Genomic DNA, 16678 nt, shown 5'->3' with positions numbered 1-16678 from the left:
TGAGTCGTTTTACTTTATGTTCTTGCTTTGCTGCAGTGATTCTAGCAGTAGCTCGAGTGATGACTCTCCGGCCCGTTCAGTGCAGTCTGCTGCTGTCCCTGCACCCTCAGCTCTTCCTTTATCCTCCCTTGACAAAGACGAACCACGTAAAAGCTTTGGCATCAAGGTCCAAAATCTTCCTGTGCGCTCTACAGGTAGGTAATGTTGTGTTGCCACAATAAATAAAGCCTCTTTTGTGTAGAATAACATAGCTATCTGCCACAATTAAGACATTTTTAACTTGTGCCACATTTAAATTTGCCTGCCACAGATACAAGCCTCAAGGACGGTTTGTTCCATGAATTCAAAAAACATGGAAAGGTTACATCTGTGCAAATCCATGGGGCTTCAGAGGAGCGTTATGGACTCGTCTTTTTCCGCCAACCAGAAGATCAAGAGAAAGCGCTTTGCGCCTCCAAGGGGAAGCTGTTTTTTGGAATGCAAATTGACGTCACAGCCTGGAATGGTCCCGGTGAATTTTCTGTTGGACCTGCTATGCAAAATAATTCTCAAAGCAGAAAGATTAAAAAATCAAAGTAACTCACTACACCTTTCTGTCCTTTCAGAGACAGAAAGCGAAAACGAATTTCGACCGCTGGATGAGAGGATTGACGAGTTTCATCCAAAGGCCACACGGACATTATTTATTGGAAACTTGGAGAAGACTACCACTTACCATGATCTGCTAAACATCTTTCAACGTTTTGGAGAAATAGTGGTAAGCTTTTTTTTTTTTTTTTCAGTAAAAAGTACAGCGAAATAGTTGTTTACTGACAGATGTGTTTCTTTACGGTTCCCTAAGGATATTGACATTAAAAAGGTGAATGGAGCTCCACAGTATGCCTTTCTTCAATACTGCGACATTGCAAGTGTTTGCAAAGCAATGAAAAAGATGGACGGCGAGTATCTTGGTAACAACAGACTAAAGGTCAGCCTTGTCGTGACTTAATTTTGCAATTTTAGTATGTTCCTGCTTCATCCCAAATTCCAACTTGATATTTTATTTTTTCCAGCTGGGGTTTGGAAAGAGCATGCCCACAACTTGTGTTTGGTTAGATGGTCTGGCTTCAAATACAACAGAGCAGTTTCTCACTCGCCATTTTTGCCGCTATGGGCATGTTGTCAAGGTAAGCATGTTTATTTTTGTACCCTTCTACCACCTTTGTGATTTTTGTACATCTAAATCTGTTTCCCTGGTGGCTTACAGGTCGTACTTGATAGAATGAAGGGAATGGCCCTTATCCTGTACAACAACATTGAATACGCCCAAGCAGCAGTCAAAGACACAAAAGGTTGGAAGATAGGTGGCAATAAAATTAAGGCAAGTGGAAATATAGTTGTGTTCAAAACGAATTTCCTGGACTAATCTCCAGATTTGTTGACTAATTTTGCATCTGGATTTTCTGTTTTCATCTTCAGGTGGACTTTGCAAATCAGGAAAGTCAGATGGCGTTTTATCGTGCAATGCAGGCATCTGGGCAAGATATTCGTGACTTTTATGAGTTTCTTTCTGAAAGAAGGTTTGCATCTTTTTGTTCTTTGAGACAATTTGACTTCAGTACCGTTTCACCCTCAAAATTAAAACAGATTTTTTTGTTTCTCTTGACAGAGATGACAGACGAAGCCAATATGAGTTTCAAACAGAAAGACAGTATTACGAGAATGTACGAACACCTGGAACTTACACGGATGATCCACGGCGGAAATACCCCGCCAGAAGTCGAGAGTTCTATACTGAATGGGACCCATATCAAGGAGATTATTATGATCCACAGTACTTTGAGGACCCAAGAGAGTATCGGGAATACAGAGCTGATCCTTATGAGCAGGACATTCGCAAATACAGCTACTTGCAACGAGAGCGAGAAAGAGAGAGGGAGCGCTTTGAAACGGATCGTGGTCGTGATCATGGAAGAAGAACCATCGAGCGTAGCCAAAGCCCTACTCACGTCTCCACTCGACGTCCTGTCAGCCCCACCGCATCGCCTTCGCTCTCCGAGAGAATACCAAGTGACTCAGACAGGCGAATTTGTTGTCGATCATCTGACAGAAGTGGCAGCTGCAGTTCGGTTTCCCCACCCAGATTTGAAAAACTGGAAAAGGCACGCGCTGAAAGATATAATAAAACTGATAAACTAGAGAAGGATCGTGTTTTTGAAATTGAAAGAGCGAGTCTGGTTGAAAAGGAGAAGAGAACGGGGCGAAAAGAGAGAGGAGATAAAGAAAAAAGCGAGAAGCAAAGGCTTAAGAAATTTAAAGTCACATCGCCTACAACGCTGGAGATAGAACCAGAACTTGAAAAAGACACAAGCCCTGAGTCTGGACTACGGAGTAAAACCAGTAAAATCTCAAAAGAAAGCTCCAGCAAAACAAGGCTAGATCTTCTGCCTTGTGTAGTGCAGTTAACGCGTGTCAAAGAAAAAGAAGGAAAATTGATCGGTCATGCTGTCCAAGAAAAGCAAACATTGAGGGCTGGCAGTGACAGTCCTAAATTGGCATCGCCTGGAGCTGACCAGAGAAGTCCTACATTCCGCTCAGAATCGTCCAAAGGTGACAAGCATGGGAAGATGCCTAGAGAAAAAAATATACACAGCTTAATAGAGATTGCTGAAAAGGATGGTAAAATCAAATCCAAAAAACATGGAAAGTCTGAGTTTGGATTTGATAACAATGTTTCTCTGGATGTTGATCGTTTAGCTGCAAGAAAAAGGCGATTTGAAGAATCTGTGAGAACCGATCGACAAAGGAGATCTAACGAAGAAGACACTGGTAGAGCTGGACTTTATAAACTGTGGAACAACACAAAGGAGACAGGATTGGAGAAAGTCCTTTTGATAAGAGGGGTGCATAAAAAAGAACACAAGGATAGAGCTGTCTGTGTGGTTTCAGTAAGCAGCCCTAAAGATGGACGGGACTGCGAAGGCAAATCTCTAGGTCTGCCTCTGGAGGGGCAATCGCATTTTGGGGAGCTGCTTGAAGATTCTACATCACAACAGAACTCCCCCTTCCTTAGAATGGATTTGGAGGCTCTAAAAAGGGAAAACGGCTCCAGTCTCACAAAGATATCAGATGACGGCAGCTTTGATATGGATGAATTAAAAGAACAGAAGCAGGTTTTGTCTGAAAATGAGGAGGGAAGTGCAAAGTGCAGAGACTATGATGGAGATGAACATTGTGTGAACATTAACCAGTCTGTTTGTGCAAAACAAATTGAGCAAGATCGATGGCTTCAATCCAAGCTTAGGGATCCTGATAAAATGGCCAAGTTTGGAAAGTTGCCAAACAATGAGGCTTGTCATTCAGAAAAAGAATATATCCTGCATGATGTTGGGAAAACAAATCTGGACATTGCCCACGATGACTTTTCTTCTAGTAAACGAAAGAAATTGGAGAATTTTGAACATGAGGTCCTGAAAGTAAAACGAGAGCATGACTTTCCAAATTCCCAGGAATTCAATAAAGACATCTACAGCATGTCGTCTTCTATAGGAGCTGGTCCGTCTTCAGAAAACGAAGATGATGAGACTTCTCGCATTTGTCTGTTAATTACAAAAAAGGAACAAAAATCGTCTCCAACTGACGAAAGCTATTCACGCACAGAATCCTTAAAAAATCATTTCAGCTTGACAGCCAGAAATTTCCAGTCTTCTAACAATGCACACCCGAAGCTGAAAACGTCCTTACTTGGATTTAATGATGACACAATGCAACACTGGGAGAGGAGAATAAAGTCAGATTCTCTCAGAATGGAAATGACATTCCCAAATGATACTCTAAAACGGGAAAATATTTGCAAACGCCTTAGTCAGGACTTGGAACCAGGAGAGTTGCAGTCTGATTCAGATGACGATGGAGACAACAAACACATTTCTCACAAACCAAGCAGTTCTTTGTCTTATATTCTCAGGGATCGCGATGAGAGAATGACTGACCTCAAGCTTTCGGGTTCCTTGGAGAAAAATAAGTTTTACTCATTTGCATTAGACAAAACAATAACTCCTGACACAAAAGCACTCCTTGAAAGAGCCAAGACTTTGTATTCCTCAAGGGAAGATAATTGGTCTTTTCTCCCCTCACGCTTTCCAGTGTCTCATAGTTGTTCTGAAAAAGACAAAGCAGTGCTAGCTCCACGCCCTATTCCTTCTTGGTACATGAAAAAAAAGAAGATCCGTACTGATTCTGTGGAAACGTTGCATGATAAAAAGGAAGAACTCAAGCCACAGGACCAAGAACGTCAGGAATTATTTGCCTCTCGTTTCTTGCACAGCTCCATCTTTGAACAGGATTCTCGCCGACTGCAGCGTCTTGAACGTAAAGACCAAGACTTAGAAACTGGAAGTGGTAAGCCTTTTATCAAGGCTGGTGCTATAGAGACACATTCAGAATCTGGAGGAGCTGATATTCCAACAGAACCTATTGTGCTTTTCCATAGTCGATTTTTGGAGCTTCAGCAACAAAAAGACAAGGACCACAATCTACCTGACTCTGAAAGTGACCCAGTATTGTTGGAGATGAAAAGAGATGAAACTCTGAGCTGTGATAATGTGATATCTGACAAGGAAACAGAAGCTCCCCTAAAGGCTTGTGACAAATCACCTAACCCCCCAATAACTATAAAAATGTCATCATTCCTCCCTTCCCCCAAGGAAACATGCCTAGCAGAGAAGGAAGCTTCAGATTCATCCACAGATCAATCAGTGCCATTTGTCAAAGAAGAAAAGGTTGAGCCATCTCTTGAGATATGCCCATCTCATTCTCCTCCTGTAAATATGATCAAATTAGCTACTCCTGAGGTACCCATAAACCCCACGCTTTCAGTTTCCGAACCAGGACCTGAAACAGAGTTAATTGAACCCAAAACAGATGGGGATAATAGTTTGGTGGTTGAACATGTTGTAGAAGATAAGCATCACACACCTGTTGTTTCCCCAAGTGCCTGTGAAAAAGAGACAATTGAATTTTCTTATTCTGATTGTTCAAAGATAGAAAAAACCTCAGAAGTGAGTAAGTCAGAGCCTGAAATTGAAAGCCAAGCCATGGAAAGCTTTGAGGACTCTCAAAAAACTGAGACAGATAGTGAGCCGTGTATGCCAGAGCTAGAGGCTGAAGTGAAACCATTACCTACTCGCAGACAAACTAAGGGTAAAAGGGCCAAAACCCTTTCTGTATTACGTACGACACAACCAACCAATATTATCAGCAAGGAAAAACCTGCGACACGGAAAAGTGAACGGATTGACCGAGAGAAACTCAAAAGGGCATCGTCTCCTAGAGCAGAAGCACCTAAATTATCATATGAATCTAAAACTACATCCAAGTCTCCAATACATGCGTCTGATTCAGAACAAAACCTTGAATCGAGTTTAATTGTTGGAAGAACACGACGGAGGAACGTGAGGTCAGTCTATGCCACTCTACATGATGATGAACAAGCTGGGAAGGAAGTAACAGAGTCCCCCCGTTGCATGCGCAAACGAGCAGCCGACAAAGACCATATACAACCAGAGGTTCAAATTTCTACCAATACTAGGCGGGGACGCCCGCCTAAAAGAGGTGTAAAACGAGTCACAGATATATCACCAGTAAAAGGGGATCAGAAGAAAACAGTGGAAGCAGACACAGAGGCCAGGGAGGCATCAAATACTGCAGAAGTTGTGAAAGCCTCTGAGGGATGGCGTTCACCTCGTACACAAAAAGTCCAACAAACTTCACTGACTTCCTCTACTCCAAACAAAAAGGGAAGTAGAACAGACAAATCATCAGGGAACAAATTTGTGTCAGCAGAACAAGCTGATCCATCAAGCAATGATGAATTAGAGCTTAAGCCCAAAGCTAGCTCAGAACCTACTGGCAAGTCATCAGACAGGGCAGAAAGTGAAAGCTCACCTGTGCTCAGAAAAGAAAAAGATACAAAAGATTTTGTTGAAAAAATATCTGTTGATACAGAATTTGACATTAACGCCTCTGAAAGGGGTAAACAGCCTGAAAAATTTTTAAAAGTTAAAACACCAAGGTTAAAACGAAATACTAAACAGATAACTGAAGACAAATCACACACTCTGAAAAATCTAGAAATCCGCGTAAGCGTTGATGACGTAAAAAGCCTACTTCGCTCTGAAGATCTTGAGTCAGATACGTTTGCAGCTACTATTACAAAAGGCAAGATTGTAGTAAAAGAGAATGAAGAAACAAGGATGGCAGACTTTGCAAAAGATACCAAAGAAATTACTACACAAGAAAATGAAGACGCACTATCAGAATCTGAACCTCCTGCTGATCCAGCTGCTGTTCTTTTAGCACGACAGATGGAACTGGAGCAGGCAGTCGAAAATATTGCCAAACTTACAGCTGACCAACCTTCAAGACCTTATAAAGAACCACCCCCTGGTCCGCCTACTGCATTGCCCCCTGTCATAGTGGAACCAGAAGTTGAAGTTGAAGAGGAGAAGCGAGAAAATCCTGCAAGTGAAACAGAACTAGCTGCTGCTATTGATTCCATCACAGCTGAAGAAACCTGTGGGGATGCAGATGGCTTCACTGCTGCTCCTACTTACTCTGCTCTTGTTCCTACACCTGAATCTGTAATTTCTTCCTCATCCTCCTCCAATGACATCATGGAACCGGAAACACACATGGCAATCAATAATATCCTTGCTGGAGACTTGGATGATGACTCTCGAACCTCAAGCCCAAAGGCATCAATGACAGAATTGAAGACAGCTGATGAACCCATTCTTCTTGGTACACCCAAGAAGACAATTAAATCTAGAGCCAGAACCCCAAAGAAGTCAAGAAATCGTAAAGGTCCAGCTAGCAGAAAGGGGGACACTGCTGATGAAGTCTCTCAGTCAGAGTCCTCACCCGTAAAGTTACCTGAGTCAATTCCAGAAGATCCAGAAACAGACTCAAAAGCAGTGACTGTTACAGCTGCAGTTTCTGCAGTGACTTCTGTGGTCACTGCCGTTGCAACTTGTAGACGTGATGTTACAAGTGCTATAACTGTAGACAACCCCAAAGAGGCAGAACAGCCTGAAGTGGAGCAGCCTGTTCCCAAAGAATCTGCCTTTCATTTAGGCACAAGCAGCAGTTCTGCGACTAAAAAGCCTCTTCAAACAGCAGTACCAAGTACTCCTACCTTCGGCCCTACTAATCCATCACCTGTTTCCCAGCTTAGTGTACCCCTGTTACGACCTGCCAAAATGCCCCTTTCTCCTGACTGGCCTCAGCGATCTGAAGAAAGCAGAATCTACGTTAATCCTTCCCGTCATGTCACAGTAGTAACTCCTACGGTACCTCCATCAACTGCACTTGGAACGCCTACAGCAAATCCCCCAATGCCCCCTGACACCAAGGCCTCTGACATTGATCCAAGTTCCAGTACCTTGAGAAAAATATTAATGGAACCTAAATATGTGTCTGCGTCAAACAGCAATTCTATAACTACCACTGTGGTATCATCGGCACTGTCGGATCATTCAAGGATGTCAGAAAATGAAAATCCCACAGACACACTTGTTTCAAGACATTTAAATTCTGAACAAAGACCACCTCTACCTCCCAAGTCACTGCACCATAAGCCAGGCCCCCTCACAGAATCCCAACAGAACTGTGGGGAAAAGAAACCGCATACAATTATGTCTCCTACTACCTCAGTCATTAGTAGAATTCCAATGCCTTATGATACAGAAGAAACTCCACGAATTTCCCTAAGCAATCGAAGCATTGGCCTGACCATTCCGAAACAGAAATTTAGATCAAACTCCAATGAGAATAACCGCTGTCATAATGTGGAGATAGCAGAAGATGTTTCTAGAGGGCGGTCTGTTGTTGAGCCGACTCCTTACCATACAGGTTCTAGCCCTGGCTTGAGGGTAAATACATCAGAGGGTGTTGTTGTTTTAAGTTATTCTGGTCAAAAGACAGAGGGACCACACAGGATGAGAGCCAAAATTAGTCAAATCCCTGAAGCCAGTGTCGGTGATATAGAGTTTCAACAATCTGTGTCCAAATCCCAGATAAAGCAAGACCCTATCATCACATCATCTCAGTCACCTAACCCCAAAGTTTCTTCAGCTCCTACTGGTTATGGGCATCCTGGAGTCCTTTTAACCAATCAGTCTTACAATTCTCAACCGGTCATTTCCAGTATCAAGCAAGATGTTCATGGATGCGACAAGTCTGAAGCTCACTATCATACAACATCACCAGGTGTGGTGAAGATGTTCCAGTCGCCTGTTAGTTCCTCTCAAGTTTTGATGTACAATCAAGCTGTAATCCAGCAGCAGCATGGCAAAAGAGGGCTAGTGACGGATACATTAACAAAAAAAATGGACATTAACATGAAAAATGTTCAGCAGTCTAACTTGAGCCCAGTCATGAGTCCACACCACCCATCTATTCCTGGAACACGAATGAGTCCTAGTCCCAGCAACACAAATGATAGGTCTGCTTTACATCTCAAGCAAGAACCTCAGTCTCCACGAACAGCTGGTCATTCCCCTTCACCCTTTGTCAAAACCTGTCCACTAAGCAACTCTCCCATTGGAACTTCTGTGGTTTTAAGTCATGGTATGCCAACGCTGTCTACATACCCTTCCAGCATGCATCACTCCCACCCAGAACAGTCCTCTGTCATAATGCAGCCTCACAGTGTCACTCAGTCATTAACTCATGAAGCCAGAATGAACAATCCAACAATGCCAGGGATAAACTATGGAAGGCGAGGAGGCTGCATACCTTCTCCGCACCCAGGATCTACAAAGAGCTCAAATACATCACAGCCTGTTATTCGAGATATGGTTTTGCAGTCTCATTCAAGTCCCCAAAGGTCAATGTCAGGGAGTGGTGGCAGCAATGTAAGTGAAGAAGAGCCGAGACACTTTAACCAAGCTCTTAGTCGACCTTCAGCTCCCCATTTACAGTCAGATGTAATGGTGGTTCACAGTGACCACAGAGGGCTCCGCCCAGGCATCCGCATGGACCAGTACAGAGAAATTCACCAGCGCATACTCCTGCACCAGCAACTAGGAGAACAGGCATCTGTAGAAGCACGGCAGTCTCGCAACTCAGAGACCGCAATAACATCTCCAAGCAACATCTCTGGACCTTCAAGAAGTCCAATACTGGTAAAGAGCATTGAATTCTCACCAAAAGAGCCTCTCAAATCACCAGAAGGAAAGCTAATGCATTTGAGCCCCAATGAAAGTAGAATTAGAGGAGTCCATGCATCCAGCCCTGTTTTAATGTCTTCTCACCCCCACGGAGTACAACTAATGCATCCAGGAGGAACAAGCTCCTTTCCAGTATATCGAGACATGCGGGGCTTCCCTTCCCAGTTTCCGGGACACAATCTGGCCAACCAGGGCATTTCATCTACACAGGTAAGAAACATACTATGATTTTATCATGTGGTAATTTCTGTGCATATTTTTACAGTTAAACCAGAATTGTGTACCGATCTTTGAATGTGATTTGAATTTTCTTATCAGATCCCCGCAGAGCATGAGTTGGGAAACCGAAGCAAAATATCTCAGTCCCATGGAGGAGGAAATGATTCTACACCTGAAAGCCCACATCTCCGTCACACTACCTCTTCTGAACCTTCACACATTTCTCGAATATCAGGAGAAACGATCTCTCCATCATACCAGTCCCCCTTGATGTCGCCCATGGGTCTCACTCATAAGCCAGATCTGTCTCTACAGAAAGGCCCTCGCACCTTCCTCCTTACGCCTCCGCCAACAGTACCCCCATCAAGTTCACAACAGCCACGACATGATACCAAGCTGGAACATTCCGGACATCGGTCAATTGACATGGTGCAGCTTTTGAAAGTAAGAGAATTATATGACCCATCAGTATGTTGATGGTATGAGAGAGATAGTGCAAGAAGGAATAAGAAGAGCACTTAAAATAGACTTTCTACACTTCCTGTTGTTAGCTGTCATCAATTTCAACATAGGGAACATGAGGCAACATCACACCATGTGTGAGAGAGCAGCATCTGCATAAAAAATAATTTTATCATTTTAAAACAAAGAGGAAATGAATAAAGAACTGAAATTTTGAATTCATTGTCTAACTTTGGAGGATAGCTCAATTACTGAGGTTAGAATTACTAAAACAGCAATCTATTTTAGCTCTGACGTTTTCCAGCGTTCCAAATGAAGCATGTTCCTTTGCAGACAGAGGTTGAACTCTCAAAAGGATAAAATGTAGCAACTTTGCTGTAGTCTTTTCAGCCTTCTTGTTATCTGCTAAGAGTCTTGCTCTCTTTCAGCATACCTTTTATTTTTTCTTTGCTCCTGCTAACGTCCTTTCTAAACACCTCACTGCTGTTGAAAATGGCTCACTCTGAGTCTTCGTCCCTCATTAACAAAGACCACACTGAAGAATATAGACCACCTGGCAGCACTTGTGTATCATGCATTCACAGGTCTTAGATAAGATTTGAGTTTGCAACTCGCCGGTCAGATTTCTCTGTGCCATCTCAAGTTATCATTATATACAATTATTTTTGGTCTGAAGCAAAGGAGAAGCTATGCTTACAATAACTTTCTGTTTTTTATTTTTTGCAGAAGTATCCTATAGTTTGGCAAGGACTCTTGGCGCTGAAGAACGACCAGGCTGCCGTCCAGTTACACTTTGTGTCTGGAAACACCATCCTGGCTCAGCGCTCCCTCCCGCCCCCAGAAGGAGGATCTCTTCTCCGTATTGTCCAGAGGATGAGGCTTGAGGTTTCCCAGTTGGACAGTGTGGCACGCAGAATGACTGTGAGTACCTTATTATTTTAGCTGAGTGCCAGCAACATGGATGAACAAATGTGTCGTGGCCTTCTAGGTTCCAAAGCCAAAACTTTCCACCAAAGGCCGTGGGGGTGGTAACAGGTGGTTTGGTTCTTGCACGCACTTCCGACTTGATTGTTTGAAAATACAAATATATATGCTTTATTTCTTGAAAAAAATATAAACAAAACAATTACTAAAAATCTCTTACAACTTAACATAATCTTCAAGTTCAAAAAGTGGTCAAAAAATAATTTTACAAAAACCTCTCGTCTTCACGCCAGACATTTGCCAAGCAGAAGGACTGCCCGGTGTGTTCTTAATCACTTAAATTAATGGGAGGGTCTGCTCCAAAGGTTGCCAAAGTCATCTAAATTCCAAATGTAAAAGTCAATTATAGATTTTGGTTCTAACCTGACTTAAGTATATTCTAACTGTCCAAAGACAAATTAAATGGATAGAAATAACAGTTTACAAAATGTAACATAAATGGCCACAACAACATGGATCACATAGCGTCGTAGACCATAAATCTGTCATAAGTCTGTGGTGATATTTCTTTTTACGTTTAACTGACTCAAGTCTCTTTTATGTCAGATGGAAAATGACTACTGTTTGCTCCTGGCTCTACCCTGTGGTCGAGACCAAGAAGACGTCCTTGGTCAAACCCAAGCTTTGAAAAGTGGCTTCATCACTTACCTGCAAGCCAAACAGGCAGCTGGCATCATTAATGTGCCCAACCCTGGCTCTAATCAGGTTTGTTCTCGTTTCAGCTTTTCCTGTCCCTTTTGTCGATGTTGTCTCTTTGCCACTCACACTATGTTCCATCTCTGCAACTACAGGCAGCTTACGTGGTGCAAATATTCCCGCCGTGTGAATTCTCGGAGAGCCATCTTTCGCGCCTGGCTCCCGACCTTCTCAACAGCATCTCCAGCATTTCCCCTCACCTCATGATTGTTATAGCTTCTGTTTAATTACCTCCATTGTTTGTTTGTTTTTTCCTGAACAATGCCAACACCAGCCCTTTTGGATTGAACCAGTTTGGAACCTGAAAATGCCTCATCTTTATGAGTTTGACTGCAAAACAACGGCAACAACAAAACATATCTTTCACTTTGTTTGGACTCAAGTTTTCTCCTTCACTTCACCAAGTCCTTAAATCACCCTGTGATGATGAATTCCAAAAGCTAGACCTTTTTTTAAATAGGACGCAAAGGGTCGAACGGGGATTTTTGATGATCATTTTTGGATTACTGTTTTTTCTTTCTGCCATTTTTGGAGGTGTTCTGCATTGCCTTTTTGTATTTCATAACATTCATAAAGCTGTGGACGGAGACCTACAAGTAGGATGTTTTTTTACCTTCATAAAAAAAAGTGATTGTGATTGTTTTTGTTTCTTTTTTTTTTAAACTTGAGAATCCATTGCACTATGTTGACAAAACTTTATGAACTTTGTACATATTTGTGCATAAATTGATACATGTTATGAATTTATTCTAGTGATCAGTCATGCTTGTGCTAGAGCAAAGAAAGCTATTGCCTACGGAATGATGGAGAATCTTCTCGGCTTCATCAATCACAAAGCTTTTCCTCCGACACCATCTGCAAGTTTCTGCGACATTTCCGATCTCATGTTTCCATCGCGACGTGTTCCCTGCCCCAAGGAACTCATGATGGGATCCGTAGAGTTGTATATTTTACACGCAATGCCTCAACAGGGGACAGTAAAAAAAACAAAGAAAAAAAGAGACTTATTTAATTTGTTCCTTTTCATTTGCATCTTCTGTATGCCTAAAGGTATTGTGGAGAATTGTGAAGCTGTAGATATTGTAAATATTGAAAGACTGAAGCAAAAATGGAGAGACCAAGCAAATTATTTTACAAGACAGATCGTGCTTTCGATGTTTCTTTAAGTATGCTGTCTCATTTTTTCTTATTTATTTCTGAATCATTTATTGTTTTTAGCCGGGGAAGAATGTGAATCGGAGGGAGTCGGAAGGGGATTTGCAGAGAAAAAAAAAAACAAACTTTGTGCCAAAATGTCTTGCCAGTGATCATTACGGTAAATGTTTGGGGGGAAAAAATGTGATCTGAACCTATTTTCATATTTAAATTAGTATTTTGCTGTTCAGAGGGCACATTGATTCATTTTTAAATATTTTGTTTATTGACATGATTCTAATACTGCAGCGCTTTCTACACAACGAAGCTGCGTTTTCATTTGAAGGAACTTTTTGTACTGTAGAGGTTGGTGTTTTCTGTCTTTCGTCATTCCCCCCATTGTCCTGTACTGCCCCCTGGTGTCTGAAAACCCATCCCCTTAATATATGGAAGTCTGCATACTAAATTTATTCATGCCACTACTTTGTGTCACATGTTGTATAGCATGCTTTATTTTCATATCTTAAATTGTAAGGTAGGATCATAAAGGCAAAGAATGTGACTTAAACTTGACGTTATGCCGCTAATGGATGTGTTGATCATCTGTCTCCATCCTTCCTCCTGTCTGTCTCCTAGAGCCAAGCTGTAAATACCCACGTCTCTAACCTGTGCTCCCGTGTAGTTGCCCCCCCTCCCCCCTCCCTCTCACTTTGCAGTTGTCTTTATTCAGGGTCTTTATTTTTGTTTTGTGAAACAAAACAAAGCAGTCTAAAAAGAGACGGGAGATGAAGCGCGTGAAACCGATGCTGAAAGTAAAACCATGCTTGTCAGTTTTGTGGTGTAAATATTTCTATGACTGCAAGCTGAAAACTCTCATGGTTATGTTGAAGGCACTTATAATTTTTGATATACAAATGAAAGAAGAAAAAAAAAAACAACAGTCTTAAAACAGTGATTAATATGAAAAAAAATGTCTTTTGATCAACCTTCATTTTGAGTGTATTTTTGCTGTTCCTCCATGAGGACATTTTAAACTGTAACATAAATGGTTGTTTAACTTACTTCTGAAGATCATTAAATGGTCCATGACTCTGCATTTCGTTTGTTTTTGTTTTTTTGTGATCCTCAAAAGTCCTCCTTTCTGCAACTTTTAGTGTAGAGTGCTTTGAAAAGTGTTTGCCTTGTTACATTTTTCTTCTGCTTTTAATTTTTATAGACAATCAGAAATTTGCATACGTGACAAATATGACAAGAAGTAATACGATACGAACTTTTTCATTGATGGTTTCATTTAGTAAAAATAAAAGCTATTCGACCTTATGTGGAAAAATAATTGCACTCTCAGCTTTTTACCTTTTTGCCATTTGAGGCAAAAAATGCCATTTTGTCTCCTTTGATAAATGTTAATGAACTGTCCCTCACTTCGCAGAACAGTTTTATTTCGGCCATTTTGTACAGTTTTAACCATAAGTAGCCGGTTTAAGGTAATGCCGCACCATTACAACAGAATTTTATCTTAGACTTTGACTGGGCCACTCTTAAACCATTCCTTTTTGTCTCATTTGGAAGTGAATCTACTGGTATTCTTTGGACTATTATCCTGCTTCATGACTCAAATAAGCTTCAAGCTGCTATTTAAAGTTTGGATTAACCCTTTGAGGTTCACACCAAAAAAAGATTTTTGTGCGTGTGTGTGTGCATTTTTTATTCCCTTAGATCATCAATAACAAAGTTTTTACTTTTTTTTTTTCAAACAACTTAGTAGTTTTAAAAACACAAACCTCTACCAAAAGGTTTAGATAACCCTTTTTGCCAAAACTCGGATTTAAAAAAGAAAAAAATTATATAAAAGTTATATTCTTGTTTTTTTGGCTAGTTAACAAAGTAGACACAACAGGCACCAAATAGTTGGAGCGCTATAGAACCAACTGCAACTGCATTTGTGAGGCATCTAAGTCCTTTTATTTCTGGTGATATGCCACAAAGCACTGAGAGCGGGGCATCCAGGCACCGTTTGGACGCTGGAGTGGCAAGTGTCCAAAGTTGTCATGAAATGAAAATGAATGAATGGGCGCAAGAGCTTGAATCTCTTCCTTGGAATTAGATCAGCTATCAGGTTGTAACGGGAATCACAATGCCAATAATCCTCCATGGCTGAGAACCTGAAAACGCTCATGAAAATCAGCGTTGCGAGGAAATTTTCAATCTCCACAGGGCTGCAGTTGATCAGGATCTTCTATTTGCTCATCATCATCGCTCAGATCAGAATTGTTCAGGTTGTTCTGGTATCAGAGCCTGAGATTTGTGTGTCCTGTCACCATAAAAGGTTTTGCTGTCCATCTAGTATTTGTTGATAAAACTGAAGAAGAACAATGTGACAATTTAGGCATATGCATCAGTAAACAGGTTGAAATATGTCAGCTTAAGTCAGTAAGTGATATATTAGAAAATCAATCATTTGCTAGTGTGTTTTTAGAAATGTATTTGACCTTCATAAAAAAAAATGTTTTCATTGTAATATTACTATATAATGTTTAGTGAAACCTTTGACATTGTACTATGTTGAAAACGTATGCTTACCTGTCAGATTTGTTGCCCAAAATCCCCTGTCTTTGTTAGCATTTTTTTCTCATGCAAACGTCTTGTGAGGAAGGTTCTTGAACAGGTCAAAGCTTTATTGATATAGTGCCATCTAGTGGACTTTGTTTGGTATTGCAGGTGTAAACCAATCAGTAGAAAAGGCTCAATAAGGTAGGTCAAGTTTAATTCATGCCTCACTTAAATATAAGGTCACAAATTATATTCTACAAATTATACTCTGGTTGACCATAACGCTAAAGGGTTCAAGCCAAATGGTGCTTTCAGAAGTCTTTCTGCTTCCTCAACACATCTGAGGCTTCAATCTCCTTAGAGATTCCTTAGAGATTTTAGTCACAATCTCCTCAGATTGTGGCTAAAATCTGATCATTCATTTGTTGGATAGGGGATACATCTAAAGGTTCTGGGAAAGCAACACTGCTGCCTAAACCATCATGCTGCTACAATCTCCATTAGATTTAGGTTAGATCAGATGTAACAGGTCGCATGCCTCCCAATAAGTTCAACTTTTTTCAGTCCACAGAATATAAAAAAAAAAACGTTTTGAGGATCATCAAGACGTTTGTTGCAAATAGATTGGCATTTGGGTTCCTTCAAATCAGCAATGTTTTTTTTTTTTTTTTTAAATCTTGAAACTCTTCTATAGAGTGCTTTAGATGTTGTTCTGGGTTCTTTGGTGATCTTCTAGATGAGTTGTTGATGCGGTCTTGGATAAACGCACTGGAGTCAAACTCTTTCCAGACTGAGATGTCAATCACCTACTTTCCCGTCTGATCTTTTAGCCTTGTCTGACAAGTTCTGTTAAAGTGATTTCATCTTATTTTATAGGCCAGACAGTAATCTGGCCTGGGCTTGACTTGTGATTTCCAATAAATCTGGTTAAGTACAGTTAATTTATGATTTAACAAGGGTGAAGCAACGTTTGTTTCTCATGGCCTGTTTTTTTTTACCTCTACTTAGTATTAAATTAAATTATTTTATACATTTTATATTTACTCAGGTTATGTTTGTCTGATATTCAAATTTGTTTGATGATGCAAAAACATCTAAGTTTGGCAACGACTCTGATGTTTACAAAATCTCTAAGAGGGCGAAAAACCTTTTCACTCTACTGTATGACACATCTATTTAAAACATAATAATTTTTGTGTCTCTAATGTTTATATAATTTGCTACAAATTTCATTGGTAGGTCTTAAGTAAGTATTACCAGACCAGCGCGTCACAGCCAGAGCTGCAGTTTCTCCATCTATCAGAAGATGTCAGTACGGGACTGAACAGCCACGTTTCCAGTTTGGGAAACAGTTTGGGACGTTTTAGAGCTTCCCAGGTTTGGAAAAGAACTCTACAGCCATCTCAGTTGAACTTTAGAAGGTT

General features: G+C 40.9%; 1 protein-coding gene across 1 annotated transcript in view; it reads left to right on the top strand.

Annotated features, from left to right (window-relative positions):
* Window positions 1–13800, top strand: part of spen (spen family transcriptional repressor) — a 28721-nt gene extending 14921 nt beyond the window's left edge. The window contains exons 4-15 of the mRNA XM_032570417.1: window positions 37–194; window positions 311–511; window positions 606–757; window positions 842–967; window positions 1053–1166; window positions 1247–1360; window positions 1459–1559; window positions 1649–9419; window positions 9528–9872; window positions 10617–10811; window positions 11421–11579; window positions 11666–13800. Of these exons, the coding sequence (XP_032426308.1) occupies window positions 37–194; window positions 311–511; window positions 606–757; window positions 842–967; window positions 1053–1166; window positions 1247–1360; window positions 1459–1559; window positions 1649–9419; window positions 9528–9872; window positions 10617–10811; window positions 11421–11579; window positions 11666–11797 (9568 nt within the window). The 3' untranslated portion in view covers window positions 11798–13800. The remainder of the gene's footprint in view (window positions 1–36; window positions 195–310; window positions 512–605; window positions 758–841; window positions 968–1052; window positions 1167–1246; window positions 1361–1458; window positions 1560–1648; window positions 9420–9527; window positions 9873–10616; window positions 10812–11420; window positions 11580–11665) is intronic.
* The last annotated feature ends 2878 nt before the right edge of the window (window positions 13801–16678 follow it).

The sequence above is a fragment of the Xiphophorus hellerii genome, chromosome 1 (genome assembly GCF_003331165.1).
Source record: "Xiphophorus hellerii strain 12219 chromosome 1, Xiphophorus_hellerii-4.1, whole genome shotgun sequence".
Taxonomy (NCBI): Eukaryota; Metazoa; Chordata; class Actinopteri; order Cyprinodontiformes; family Poeciliidae; genus Xiphophorus; species Xiphophorus hellerii.
Note: the sequence above shows the minus strand (reverse complement) of the source record. Positions and strands in the feature narration are given on the sequence as shown.